General features: G+C 46.4%; 5 protein-coding genes across 5 annotated transcripts; 4 read left to right on the plus strand and 1 right to left on the minus strand.

Annotated features, from left to right (window-relative positions):
• Nucleotides 1-5,169: 5,169 nt before the first annotated feature.
• TSTA_118520 (uncharacterized protein) lies at nt 5,170-5,902 on the minus strand (the record flags this gene model as incomplete). The annotated part of the gene is made up of 2 exons (XM_002482032.1): nt 5,170-5,639; nt 5,696-5,902. 2 exons carry the CDS (start codon nt 5,900-5,902, stop codon nt 5,274-5,276), a joined length of 573 nt encoding a protein of 190 aa, XP_002482077.1. The 3' UTR covers nt 5,170-5,273.
• A 589-nt stretch (nt 5,903-6,491) lies between these two features.
• Nucleotides 6,492-7,552, plus strand: TSTA_118530 (uncharacterized protein; the record flags this gene model as incomplete). The annotated part of the gene is made up of 2 exons (XM_002482033.1): nt 6,492-6,820; nt 6,871-7,552. 2 exons carry the CDS (start codon nt 6,492-6,494, stop codon nt 7,550-7,552), a joined length of 1,011 nt encoding a protein of 336 aa, XP_002482078.1.
• Nucleotides 7,553-7,844: 292 nt separating this feature from the next.
• Nucleotides 7,845-9,184, plus strand: TSTA_118540 (uncharacterized protein; the record flags this gene model as incomplete). The annotated part of the gene is made up of 2 exons (XM_002482034.1): nt 7,845-8,820; nt 8,892-9,184. The coding sequence occupies 2 exons, from the start codon at nt 7,845-7,847 to the stop codon at nt 9,182-9,184; spliced, it is 1,269 nt and encodes a 422-aa protein (XP_002482079.1).
• Nucleotides 9,185-9,991: 807 nt separating this feature from the next.
• On the plus strand, nt 9,992-10,971 carry TSTA_118550 (ankyrin repeat domain protein, putative; the record flags this gene model as incomplete). The annotated part of the gene is made up of 2 exons (XM_002482035.1): nt 9,992-10,146; nt 10,171-10,971. The coding sequence occupies 2 exons, from the start codon at nt 9,992-9,994 to the stop codon at nt 10,898-10,900; spliced, it is 885 nt and encodes a 294-aa protein (XP_002482080.1). The 3' UTR covers nt 10,901-10,971.
• Nucleotides 10,972-12,468: 1,497 nt separating this feature from the next.
• TSTA_118560 (dolichyl-phosphate beta-glucosyltransferase, putative) lies at nt 12,469-14,234 on the plus strand. Its single transcript, XM_002482036.1, has 3 exons — nt 12,469-12,791; nt 12,861-13,646; nt 13,705-14,234. The coding sequence occupies exons 1-3, from the start codon at nt 12,678-12,680 to the stop codon at nt 14,047-14,049; spliced, it is 1,245 nt and encodes a 414-aa protein (XP_002482081.1). The 5' UTR covers nt 12,469-12,677; the 3' UTR covers nt 14,050-14,234.
• Nucleotides 14,235-14,498: the final 264 nt, after the last annotated feature.

The raw sequence follows: 14,498 nt of genomic DNA on the forward strand, positions 1-14,498 counted from the left end.
CTAGGTATATTGTAAGCTCCCCTATACTCCCGCCTCTTGCTGTAACTTATCGTATCATGATGCTCGATTTATATAGAATGGATTTCAACAGAAAGCCTCCCACCGCAATTAATGGACAAGGAATAAGATAAAATTGATGAATAAGACCTTGCACAAAATGCCGGATTTTAAGATAGCATGTGCTATGTGTCAGTTCACGGGAACTGTTGGTAATTGCCACCCTCGAGCTGCCAGGACCTGTGCTCCGAAGCTAAGTCCCATACTAGACCCCCAGATTCGAACAATTGGTCATCAAAATCAGCTTCAAAGGCTGGAGAAGGGCGTGTTGCGTTCGTTTGAGTTGATTGTGACTGTAGAATCCGATGGGCGGTGTTAGACCTGGCTGCCTGCTGAGTTGTAGAAGAGCTACTTGAAAATACGCCATGATCGGGCCGGTCACTTGACCGGTCGAGGTTGACAGTTGGATACGCTTGGCTTGGAATCCCGGGTTGATCGGCTGAAGGGAAATCGTATATATTTTCCGAGGAAAGTAGTACCGGTACGGAATACATGTTCAACCTGATACCCTAGTTAGCACACGCATTGGGAGGGAACAAGAGAATGATACACAAAGTCCTTCTCACCTGCCGTTCCTTGTAAGCATCATATTATTCGAAGGCAGTCCCGACTGACGGTTGAAATGGATGCGAAGGCGCCTTGGTAACCAGAGCCTATCGGCAGCTATGATTGTAGGGTGACCTCTCAACCTGTTATCTCCCCGATACGGAGGAGCAAGGTTGCGCGCTATATCGTTGATTTCTGAGCGTATCTCAGGTATCCGTTCACTTAGCAGCCGGCGTATACTATCCTGAATAGCAGGGGGTATCAGTAATCTTGGGAACCCCTACTTGGATAAACAGGAACAGGTTGAGCCTCACCAGTGGTTGCATAATCGAATGGTTCGTAATGTTCCATTCAATTGGAAGAGGAGCACCAAGACAGTTATATATAAGTTCAAGGGCCCTAGTCGCAACGTAATGGTTGCTATCTCCTTCATCCACGAGAGCTTGCAAGTTGCCTCCCAGATCCTGGTACAACCGACACAATCGATCAATCAAGAAATACACTAGTGCAACACACCTCAACCGTGCAGCATGCTGTTCTGTGTATTCGCTATATATCTCAATAAAATTGAGATTATATAAAAGGATAAAGTAGCCGCAAAACATTCGTGTCGTCCAAAGAATTTCCTCCTGTGCTTTGTGTGAGTAAGCCGTATACCGATCCTTAAAAGAAACCCGCTCACTTACTTGAGCTTCGGTGATATCTGAATTGTGACATCCCCACTGGTCCTGCCACATCTTCTGTGAAATGAAAGTATCAAAAAACCTATCCATGGCCGGCTCCAAAGTAATAGGATGTGTATTTTCGTCCGACTGTAACATATTCCCGAGCCTACAAGGATCAAAGGACACGAAGAGCTCATCTTCCAGGCGTGGCAGAGATAAGGAATCTTCCAAAGACATGCTCAGGGCGACAGGGTTATTCTGAGGTCGGAAAGATCCTCCGGCGTGCGATCCAATTGCAGTGACATTCTCATACAGGGTACGAATCGTATTCTTCATACGCCCTATTAGGATGTCAGTGTTAATTGCGTAGATGAACATTTGGAGCACACACCTAGCGGCACGAAAATCAAACGGCGCATGCCAATGAATGTTAGGAGGGATTCCGTATTTGAATTCGTATGATGCTTGCACTGCCCACTGCACTCAGCAAACCAGTCAGCTCGATCTTGTAGGAGCATATCACCTTTTTCTTCTTAGTCCTACATTCCAGGCAACTTCTTCCTTTCAGCCCCGGCTGTTTTAGCTGATTTTGTCTCGGCTCAGTTGACTGGACGAAACGCCTGCCTCTGTGTACGCCGCTCTGATGCCGTAGAGTTGCTCCGAGAGGTGTTTGTCGATTGAGCAGCCTTGGATCAATAGACCCGCCGAGAGAACTGTTGTTGGCACCATGGTGTATATCATAGCACTATATGTAATTAGAACAGCATCATGGAAGTGATGATAGAGGAAGGGCCCGATGTTATCTCCAGCTAATGGGAAAGAAGGGGTGTTTGTGTGAGATGCAGGATATCTTCGTTCCCTAACATGTGGAAGGTGTTGCTGCATGGTCAAGAACAGGAGGTTACCTTAACACAATATAAGAGGCTGGGACTTCAAAAAGAAAGAACGTACTAGAGGGGGCTCCGGTATAACAATACTCGGAGCTTCTAATGAAGTATCAAGATTAGTGGCTAAATCTGGGAGGAAGTGATGATGACTCGGAATTTCAGCCTCCTCTATGGGATCAAGCCCATTTGCACGAGGCTGGGCCATTGCAACTGCTAATCCTGCTAATTCAAATGTTTTATGATGTCCAGCGCGTGCCCTGACAATTCATTTGAAGAAGCAACACTTATTGAGAAAATTAATTCTCAAAACAAAGCAGCAGATTTATACCTGCTGGTTAATCTAAGTCCTCCGTGCACAAGGACGCATGTCAGGGTGAGCTCCGGCGTGGAGCCACGTCCACTGCGCTGCTTGTCGGACCTCAGTTGAGGAGCCGCAGCATCTCAGCCTGTATGTGTATCGCTGCACCCAATCGCTGGTGACGTGTTGGTGGCGGAAATATATTCCCACATGAGACTTCATCAAGTTCCTGTACAGAGAGAATGTCGAGAAGTTAAACAACACATCATCTAACTCGAGGACGGTCGAATCCTAATCCGTTGCCTGCAATTTCGACTCAAGCGACCTGCTCTCCTTAACGACAAGGTAGAACCCCAGCTTAGATGAGAATGGGCCCCTCAGGGACACGCTCTTATCTTAGATGGCATAATATTTTCGATGTTGTGTAGCACGATAAAATATCAGGTCCGGGCGCGTTCATGACGATGCATTAATGCTTCAAGATAGAACTTGTCCCAGTTGGTGGGCGAGCTTCGAGCTTAGAACCGAGGGTGGCAAAAGGAAACATGTAAGTGACCACTGGGTACAAACTGAGTATACGAATTGTCTGCCAACAGGATGACTTTTATATGTACCTGCAGAGTAGACGTTGGGTCGTTAAATGATTCCACTTTGAAGTTGTGGAGTCATGGTTGACTCTTGAATGATTCACCCCTAGTGTAGGTGGGACCCCTAAGACCGGTGACACAGACACCAAAGTGACCAAACAGCAAAATAGCTATTACAAAGTGATCATCTCTAGTTCAATTCTGTACGTAGAAACTATCATAATATAGAAGACATATTGACTTACTTGGCTATTAATAAGCAGGAATAACCCTGCCACTAGAATCATATGATTCAGGATATGATCGGTCTTCAGTGTAGATGCGTAGGAAGAACGCACATGATAAAAAATTCTTCTATTTTTCAAATGGCCTTTTGAGCTACTCGGGACGATAATTTTCGTTTCATATTTCTCAAACTTGCTTGTCTCGAAGTTTCTGTTGTAAGAAATCTGCCTTCTGACTTAAACTCGAGCCTTACAGATCTGGAAATTAGCCCTAATCTTGGCATGCCCGAGGTAAGAAGAGGCCTTTCGCTCGCATAGCCAGGTTCCCAGTCATGCAGACTGGTCGCTTAAGAATGGCCGCGATGCTGGGATCGTCAAAATATCGGCGAGGTCATTTTTCCCATCGGATTAGTAGGCTGGCTCCGAAACCGCATATGGTCGAAAACAGTATTTAGCTCGTTACGAAGATCATCGAGGACGAGAGGGGTTGGTTCCTCTACAAGCTGGCGAGCCCCAGAATGCTCACGTAGCAAAGCCTGCCACGGAAGAGTAATATTCCGAGTTGCATATTTTGCTGGAACCGGGTATAGCACCTGATCTCCATTAGCATCTTCTGTGTTATCCAAGTCTAGAAACTTACCTGTCGATTTCCGAACTGTTCTGCCCTTGTTGTTTCTTGGTTGATTATCCATGGATTGATCGATCTGTTGCAGTGACCGGGGTTATCTTCACTAAGATAACGATCCAAATGGCGCCCTCTGAGCCTTCTAGAAGAAGTTCTGCGTCGCTCTTGAGGTCCATATATGATTTAGTATGACCGGCCTCGAGAGCAATAGTCGGCCATTTTCTGAGAGCTGGGAGCATAAGAACTCCAGGTCGTTCCTTGACACTAGAATCCATGGATGAAATTAGTATCGAGAAGGTAATACGAAATATGATGAGTGCCTAGAAATGTTATAGACACTTGATTGTGTGTCCTAGCTAGGTGGTAGGTCGAGGGTTGATATTAAAACGGGCTAGTCCCAATATGATACCAAGGCAGGCGTCTACGTGAGTCAGGTGATATTCTGTCAGAATTTAAAATAATTTAAAGTAAGATAAGCTTTGCGGATAATTATGAGTCCAGTGGAGACGAGATGTAGCCTAATTGATTAAGAATATATTGACCATGCAGGGACCATTTCTGTTTAATTAGTGACCACTGACTATCAGAGATTTTAGTCAGGTATTATAAGTTAGTTAACTTACTATTTACTATTTACTATGTATATATTATGATATTTTCCCGCGCTTCCATTCCTCTTGCCGTATGGGTCCATGCATGCATGCAACTTGTTTAACTACCCACATCCATAGTGGAGAAATTGGTAATTATTGTGCTGTTGTCTGCCTATCTGGCACAGTTTGCCATATTACGTTCGCTATTTTGTGGAAATGTCACAGACGTGGTTCCACCAGTCCTAGATGTTCGTTGTACTGTTGACATATGCTAGGATTGGTTGAATTTCACTCTAACGAGAGTAACTACTAAGTCGTTGACCTGCAAAGGAGAAAAAAGCGAAGCAGAGGATAACCACCTAGGTAGTCTAGTATCTATAACGGTTAGAATTGAGTTAATTCTCTTACTAGTTTTCAAATGGCTTGTGTTAAAGAGATATGAAATAGTAAACAGATCATACTACATGTAACCAGGTATCCTCATATCTCCGACAATCTAGTCATTGACTGTGTCATAAAAGAGTCACGATGTCCTCTAATCCCTGCTCCACTAATGTATTTGGATATCTAAGAAAAAAGTTGGTAGATACATCTTGATTCATGCTCCGAAAGTGTAATTTGCCAATCTAAGACTGCATAGAGTAGGATCGTTTGATTCCGGGCTGTATATTTTTTTGGTTCCTCTGTTTAAAAAACCCCAATACCAACATTCTTCCAAGGTTATGTGCCAGAAGAATTTGACCTGACACTGTGTGCCCAGGTGTCATTGCCCTGGCTGTTGAATCAACAAACTACGAACAATCCATCCCTATATATTGCAAGACTTCCTTCAACTTGTCCGTATTTTCGAGATGTCCAGTATCGGCATTTTCTAACCACCTTCTTTTAAAATCCTTTTTTGTCAACCCATCATTTGTCTCCACGATTGCCGGAGCATCAACGATGGTCACTTTGAGGTTATCAGGCGCACCATCGTAGAGAGGGATCGATATGGACTTTACGTCAATGCCTTTACTGGCATTGTGCTGCAAAAGCGTCTTTAAGGTGGCCTCCAGGCGGATATTGCGAATATCCTGGAGGACTTTCTTGAGCAAGTCGGCGTTGGCAGGGAGGAGACTGGCAAACGCATTGGCACTGAACGCAAGTTTGGCCAGGAACTCGTCGTACGATCCTTAAAAGCGAGGCAACGCACGTCCTGTGTTTATTGGTTTACCGAAATCATGACCCTCAGAGTCTTTGACTGCAATACTTTAAGCCGTCTGGTCCATGTCGGGCAGTGCTGGGTAAGAAGTTGCCGGGGTGGGTCGGGTAGGAATGCCATTGGGATTTTTAGCAATATAGCGGAGGAGTTGGTCCAGGGTACACGGATTTCCCCCTGTGCCTCTGCAACCAGTCGCAATCGTCGCCGGTTTGCCGCCATTTAGCTGGCAATCGATGGAGTATACGTAGTAGAGGAGAATGCGTTCGTAGGCCCCAGTCAACGCCGAATGCACTTACCTGCGAGATTCTGAAAAGGAGGAGGGGAACAATAGCAAGACACATTGTCAAATGAGATAACAGGTAGAGGTTTGCAGCGACTTGTTTTTGACGTGACAGTATGAAGGAAAGAAGATTTTGTCTCAATAGACTGTCTATCTTACTTCACACGGAGTTGGGCAATATTAGTAGAAGGATAATCCTAGGTATTATATAGTTTTTGTATTGTGCTTGTCCCTGTCATTGTTGCTATTTACTACTAAGCATGGGAATTTGATACCAACATCTCTAGCCCTCCTCGGGCTTCGACGATTATCAGCTGCACCTTACAATTGAAATCTCGACTACATTTCCTTCGCTCAAAAAGGAAATATCTTCTCATCTGAACACCTACGCCATAATTATTACTTTCCCTCTTGATACGAATTAGTGACATTAACCCCCCCCACCCCCCCAATCTTGCTTGATCCGGCTTACTTTGACTTACCCTACGCTTTGTCTGTGCCAGTCAAGCCTAGTCAAGACATTGCGACATGGCAGAAAACAACATCATAGACCGCTTGAGGTCGTCGGCCTTTGACCTTGGTGAGGTCAGGGACGCTCTTCGCGGCAAAGCTGTCCCTACGGTTCTGGAACATCGAATAACGCGACTCTGCGTGATCCGTGGCATTCGATACCACGAGCAGTTCGCCGAGGATTCAGAGCTAGAACAGTTCAGGCAATATGTGCCTGAAGTCTCTCGTGCTTTAACTGCTCGTGCGGTCATGAGCAACAAAATACCCTCTATCCCTGAAGCGCGAGACAGACCTTACTGTATCTCGCACCCTCAGGTGGCTTCACAGGACACCTACAGGAAGCTGTGGTAGCAGTGTCCTGACATGTCGTATCAAATTGCTCGCGCATATGCTGTAGCCAACTATGTGGAGCTGTATCTCGAGATGGATCTGTCGCCGAGGAAGCTCGCGCTAGTGGATCCATGGAAATATTTGAATCCATCATGCGAAAACCTGTTCGATACCGCGTCACAAATGACTACACTAGAGAAATTACGCTGCAGGACCCAACTACTGCATGCTTGAACGATGATAACGCCATTGTATTTACTCTCGATATCGACCAAGGCATCAACAAACCGAGAGACGAAGAGAGAGACCCTGTCATTGAAGGGGCAACCGTTGAAGAGTCCCAAGATGCCAGCGACTTTGACGGTATGGACTATCTTTACCCCTTCTCTGGGTTTGATGAGAAGATGTTCAACATTACAGAGGACATAAACGTGGGCGAGGTGGATTCAGAAGAACCACATCTGAATTACCTACCGGAATTGCTCTTTCAACCTCTCCCCGCCGATTTGCCACAGGGAAACAAGGACCTTTTGATCCTGATAGCTGCCTATTATGGAAACAGCGAAAGGTATGCCAGGCTGCATCGTCCTCGCATGATTAAAGGGGAACCAGGGTGCGTCGTGCGTGGAATCTATCACAACTCTATGTTCTCCCTCTGGTGTGCGACCCAGACCATACCAGACTGGCCGGCTAGCTCGCATGTGACGATGGCGATACATGCTCGGATGGTTGTTTTCCTCCGCATGTGATGCGTTGAGGTCGACTAGGTCATGCAGCCTCGAATATCGACGAAGTGAAGTGTAGATGCGCTCTTCGTGCTCATCTGCAGAGACGTAAGTCTCCACCAATCATGAACGCCTTCTTACCGCCTACAATCTCAAAGTCAGCCTTGTCATCTCTTTATTGTTCAGCCTTGTCAACACTCATATTTATGGGACTTCGCATCGTAACGCCTCGATATGAAAAAGAATGCCTTCATATCGTTAATTTGTGTTCTAAGGCTCAATCCTATACATGCTTGTGATATTATGTCTCTAAGCCATGGAAAGTCCTCCATCCCGAAACGAGTTCCAGATCGGTTGGATATGTGCCCTACCTATCGAAGCGGCCGCCGCAATCCAGATGCTGGATGAGAATTTCGGTATTCTTCAAGAGCAGGAAAGGACTGACACCAACACATACAACTTAGGTCGGATCGATCGTCACTACGTCGTGATCGCGTGTCTGCCCGATGGACAATACGGGGCTACTTCAGCCACCACAGTTGCCAACAACATGATGCGAACATTTAGTGACTCGCTCCGCATCGGCTTGATGGTGGGCATCGGTGGAGGGGCCCCTTCTGCTAACTATGACATTCGCCTGGGCGATATCGTGGTCAGTCGTCCTGAAGGCTCTCATGGCGGCGTCATTCAACACGACATGGGAAAAATCGGCAAATATGGCGAAATTCAACGCGTTGGATCCTTGAATAGCCCGCCAAAGTCGTTGCTGAACGCGCTGGCTCAGATGAGGGCAGCCGAACTATATGATGATCCTCGGTATCCTGTTTACCTTCAAGAAGCTATTGGAAAAAATACACGGACACGGAAAACCTTCAGCCGCCCTGACATCAAGCTGGACCGGCTATTCAAAATAGAGCATACGCATCCTGAAAGTGCAACGTCCTGTGATCAGTGTCTAGCGGAATGGGAGGAAAATCGGACCAGTCGTGAGGAGAGCTATCCACAGATTTATTATGGAACGATCGCATCTGGGAATACTTTGATCAAAGACGGAAAGACGAGAGAGGCTATCCGCAAGGAGACCGGTGCGTTGTGTTTTGAAATGGAGGCAGCAGGCCTGATGGCGGACTTTCCTTGTCTGGTGGTACGTGGTATTTGCGATTATGCCGACTCGCACAAGAATAAACAATGGCAAGGTTATGCTGCACTAGCGGCAGCGGCATTTACGAAAGAGCTGCTGGGTTATGTCCCAAAGGGTGTATCTCAAGAGAGCTTAGCGGCAGATATCTGTCGTAAGTGATTATCAGCATCGTATAGTGGTTTCTCCCGCGTCTAACACGAAGCTTTACTCCATGATCACTAGCTCTGCTTGAAGGCATTAAGGAGGACCAGAAAAAGGCTTTCGATCAACGAGAAAGCCATCACCGCGAAAAAATGGAGAGAGTCTTGACGAAGATCAACGTCGCTGTCATCAAGCATTCAAGACGTCAACTTATAAAGATTTCAAAAATCGCAACCCAAATCGAGCGAAAGGAACGTGTGAGTGGGTACTCAACAGCCCCGAGTACCTGCGTTGGTGGAACGCCACAAGCAATGATCTCTTATGGATCTCGGCTGACCCAGGATGCGGTAAATCCGTACTCGCAAAATCATTGATTGATGAAGTATTCCTGGCTTCTGACTCGAATGTCTCCATTGTGTACTTCTTTTTTAAGGACAATGACGAGCAGAACAATCTTGCTACTGCGTTGTGTGCCGTGCTTCATCAGCTATTCAGCTTGCAACGCCAACTGTTGCGACACGCATTACCATCCTGGGAAAGAAACCGAGAGAAGATTCAGTATGAAGTAGACGACATGTGGCACATTCTTATGACAGCGACCTCCGACCCAGCATCCGAAAAAACAATATGTGTTTTCGATGCTCTTGACGAGTGCCGAAGCCAGGACCAAAAACAGCTGATTGAGAAACTTCGTGAATTTCATGATCAACGTTCAGCTAGTCAAAGAAATTGGTTGAAGTTTCTCGTGACGAGTCGACCATATGATGATATTTATGATATTTTCGGCCAGTGACTGACTGTTTCCCGCAGATCCATCTTCGAGGTGAAGAAGAGAATGATCAGATTCACAATGAGATCAATCGGGTAGTAAAAGTCAAAGTGACTGAGCTGGCGAAGGACCTAGGTTTATGTGCTGACACGCAAGAGCAGCTTCAAAAAGAGCTGTGCAAAATGAAGCATCGCACATACCTTTGGTTGTATTTAGCAATCGATGATATCAAAAGGACATTGAAAAATAGCCTTCGGCCAGACAATGAAATAATTCCACCGCTTCCAAGAATGTCCCTGAAGCATATGAGAGAATACTTGATCGAGTTCCTTCTAACCAAAAAGCCAAGGCAGAAACTATTCTACGAATTATTGTTGGTGCACGACGTCCACTAACTATTCAGGAGATGGCAATGGCTTTGGGAATAGCGACGAGTCCAGATGCAGAAACAGCAACGGAGGCTGGCCTAAGCCCTAACGGATTAGACGAAAAGATACGGCAACTCTGTGGGCTGTTTGTTTTCATCAAAGAATCCAAAATCTACCTCATTCATCAGACTGCAAGAGAGTATCTTATTAGCAAACACAATAGATCTTCCAGCACCCATTGGCAGCGCAAAACAGAGATACAAATGACTAAAATATGTGTCAAATACCTTCTTATGAATGATGTGGTCAGTAATGAGGGAGTGCTTATACGGAGCTTACTAGATTATTCTGCCGAAAACTGGGCCAATCATTTTCGAGACGTACTATCTCCAGAAGACGAGATAGTGGACTGGGTCTGGAAGCTGTATGATGTTAGGACTGAGCGATTTCACTTGTGGGTTCCTAAATTTTGGGTTGCAGCAATGCCGTATCATCGAGACCCCAAAATGAAGGCACTGCATTTAGCTGCATTCAATGGCCATCCTAACATACTGTGTCGGGTAGATGTGAATGAGACAGGTGCAATTGATTGGGTCGACGGGTTAGGAATAACTTCATTACAATGGGCTTCTGAGCGGGGGCATCCTGAAATTGTTAAGCTACTACTCGAAAAGGGAGCGGATTTCAATGCTCAGGGTGGACAATATGGCAATGCTCTTCAGGCTGCTGCTCAAGGAGGACATCTTGAGATTGTTCAACTACTACTCGAGAAAGGAGCAGATGTCAATGCACAGGGTGGATACTACGGCAATGCTCTCCAGGCTGCTGCTCAAAGAGGACATTCTAAGATTGTTCAGTTATTAGTCGAGAAGGGAGCAGTTGTCAATGCTCTGCAGGTTGTTACTCCAAATAGATCTCAGGAGACTGCGCAAGCGCAGGGGGGAAGGGTGTGAGGGAATTTGAGTGAACGGAGGGGTTTGGATTGACTATTTTTGTGGGGTGGAGGAACGGAGTTGAGCAATTGTCAAGGAATATGCTCTTTGAAGGGCGTGCAGAAAGTGAAGGGACGGTAAGATTTGATGTTCTCTAAGGTAACAGCCATGATCGTGGAACAGAAATAGAGAGCTCAGGGAAAATGAAGGCGAGGTCTGACGGATGCACTCCATTATGCTGTGCACCGAGAGGCTTTTATATCCATCTAAAAATACGAAAGCTGCAAACCGATGATTGTCAATTTCGCCTAGAATGTCGCTTTCGCTGCCACTAGCACCGTCTCCGTCAGCGTAGTCTCCACAAGCAAGAAGGAACGGCGGCATTGGCGTTGCAGTCGTCGTATTGAACGGACTGGCCGGCCTCCAATAAAATAACCCAACCAGGCTCAAAAATGAAGCATGATCTTGTAGCTTGTCCGATACTATCCACGCTCACGCGCAACTCCGCTCCGTTCCCCAATTGCGGCATTGCTGACCACATCTGTGGCCAATGTCGTCTCTAGATTACCATCTCGTTGCTTCTTGTGTCAAAGATTTGCCTTCATTGTTCTCTGTACCGGCTGTAATGAGAGCGGGTTCCTCTCAGTCCTGGCTTCACTTGCACGAGTGTAGCCGTTAGGAACTTAGCAGTGCAATCGATTGGGTGGGGCTAATAGTCTGGTGATTCAATCATGTGGTATTTGAACTGGAGGCTTTGATTCATGTATGGTTATCTTCCATCATCTGAATTGCAGATGATGGCTCACTGCTATAGAACCCAAATTTCTGTCAACTACTCAAAGGTAGTCACGGTACAGAAAGGGAGGCGGCGCAGGAATAAGGTGGATCCGCGCAGGGGGAGGGGAAGATGCTGGGATCAGCCATTCGTGTAGTTTTTTGCTAGGTAGACACGGCTAGGGAAGAGGTGAGCAGCTAGAGCGGTAGACAAGAAAAAGGAGACGTGGAATCGATGGTCGTCGTTCGGGGATGCACTCGCAGTTTATATAGGCCTCACCCGGTGGGGCCACTCTCGTTAAAGCGACGAGATGGACCACTATACCCCATATAGTACGGAGTATACACAATACTTCCACGATAGCCGGAGCAGAGGAATGGAGTCAGCCGGAAATCGCCTACAAAAACCACATAAATCACTAACCCCTTAACGGAATGGCATATTGTCCGGTTCTCAAATGGGCTCTCCAAGGCATCGATAGCTCGTTCTTTGCTGACTTGTTAGCGACTGAAGGTGTGAATCAATAATGCAGAGCTGAGTGATCTGCTCGTTATAAATATGTCTAGATAGATTCACCTTAGGGTTTAGGGTGAGAATCCTTCTTGCGACTTGTGGATGACTAATCTCAGTAGTTAAGCACGTGATTTTCTGTCAAGATTCCTGGTGGATCCTGCATACCGCCTAAGTTTATGCCTCGTGCATGGCTTGTAGCCAATCGGCATCGCGCATTCTGACATTCGGCCAAGTGGCAGAATAGAGCTGTCGTCAATAAGATCAACAGGACCTTCTTAACACATATACCTATAACGACAAGATATGCTCGCTCCAGACATTGTTGGAAAGCCGAGCACTAGACCAACGATACGCACTGTCAATTGATCGCTGTTTCAACTAGGAATCCTTGCATGGAGTGCAGTCAATTGCTATCTTCGTCTCCCTATACTTCCTGAGGGACTGGAGGTTCCCCTCTTGTCCGCTACTTGAATGCTTGTTTTGGCTAGGGAGACATCATAACGAGCAATCATGTCTGAGTATATAACTCAGGTTTGCATGGAATGTGTGCAGGTGCTGAGCACCGTTCCACCTTCTGTACTGCTTCTCTCACTGGCCGCTGGTGCCGTTGGGGTTGTTGCTCTTGTAAGTTATTCAGGTCTCCATCGACTGTGAACCCGACAACCACGGATGTGTATACTCATTAAAATCTAGGCATACATCCTCCTCTTTGCTGTTGCGTTCAGACCTCGACCGCCGTTCCCCGAAGAAAAGACTTATCGTACCTTGGCGGAAGATGGCACCCCGACCCAACCCCAACGATTACCATGCTGGCAGGATAGTTGGGAACATCAGCGCCAGAATATATCGGACAAACATGCTGTTTTAGATATAGAGAAGCCAGAACTGTTCATGTCGGTCGTAGTTCCCGCTTATAACGAAGAAGAGCGTTTGGTCGGAATGTTAGAGGAGACGGTGGAATATTTAGAACACGCGTACGGCACTTTAGCCGGACAAGCTAACGAGCAAGCGAAAGTGGGAAAGAGCAAGAACGATAGTGTACGACAACGCAAGATCGGCAATGGACAGGTCTCGGATAATGATTTGTCGAAGGGATGGGAGATCCTTCTTGTTTCGGACGGTTCTACAGACAGAACTGAAGAGGTTGCATTTGAGTTCGCCCGGGATCATCAACTGTCTTTACATCCTCGAGCTCATACCGGGCCTTGGTCACCGGACGAACACGAAGGAGTACATATACCTCCTGGGAGCATACGAATTGTCACCTTGACTCAAAATCGGGGTAAAGGCGGTGCGGTTACACATGGGATGCGACACGTTAGAGGGAAATATGTTGTTTTTGCAGACGCTGATGGTGCTAGCAAATTCTCAGATCTCGGGAAACTGGTGAGTGCTTGTCAGGAGGCTGAGGACTCCGAAGGAAGAGCGGTAGCTGTTGGTTCGCGAGCGCACATGGTCGGCAGCGAGGCCGTAGTGAAGGTATGTCTCGATCGAATTTTCGCCGTGTCTTAAATCTGAAAGCTAACAACTGTTCCAGCGCTCCAAGCTCCGCAACTTCTTGATGCATTCCTTCCATCTCATACTCTGGCTCTTAACTCCCCCCGCCACTGCAAAAGTAAAAGATACCCAATGCGGCTTCAAGCTGTTTTCGCGCGCCTCACTCCCCTACATCGTTCCGTACATGCACTCCGAAGGCTGGATCTTCGATGTTGAAATGTTGATGTTGGCCGAGTTTGCGGGGATCCCTGTGGCCGAAGTAGCCGTGGGTTGGCGTGAAGTCAAAGGAAGCAAGTTGAATGTTATCTGGGATAGTATCGGCATGGCTTGGGGGTTGTTTGTATTGCGGGCAGCATGGGGGATGCGAGTTTATCGAAGGACATGATACTTTCCAGGGTGTTGTAACTGTACATAGATCTATTATACCATCTGAGGATGTAGGAGAAGTTGATACTCGAAAGGTGACTGACTCGGTGACACTAAACCGTTCCTGGCAGCAATACTTCCAGCCAATCACAAGCGCAGCCGTTATATAACCACGCCAAAAAGCAAATTAAGAAAGATCTGACCCATCTCAACTTCTCAAACACTCACACACTCACACACCTACTCGTCTTTCATTATTCTCTGCATATATTTTTTACAGCTCTTCCAAAAGATCAAAGAACGTTGACATACTATTTATATGGTTCTTTTCGAAAAACCACGTCTCGAAAAACAACGAAGCGGGATCCATTAACCTGCAACTCGCCAAATTGTATCACTCTTTATATACGAACAAGAAACGGCTTTTCTTCTAACGACGTGACGAATCTCTTGCTATTACGACATTTA

This window comes from Talaromyces stipitatus, genomic scaffold (genome assembly GCF_000003125.1).
Source record: "Talaromyces stipitatus ATCC 10500 scf_1105507295555 genomic scaffold, whole genome shotgun sequence".
Classification (NCBI taxonomy): Eukaryota; Fungi; Ascomycota; class Eurotiomycetes; order Eurotiales; family Trichocomaceae; genus Talaromyces; species Talaromyces stipitatus.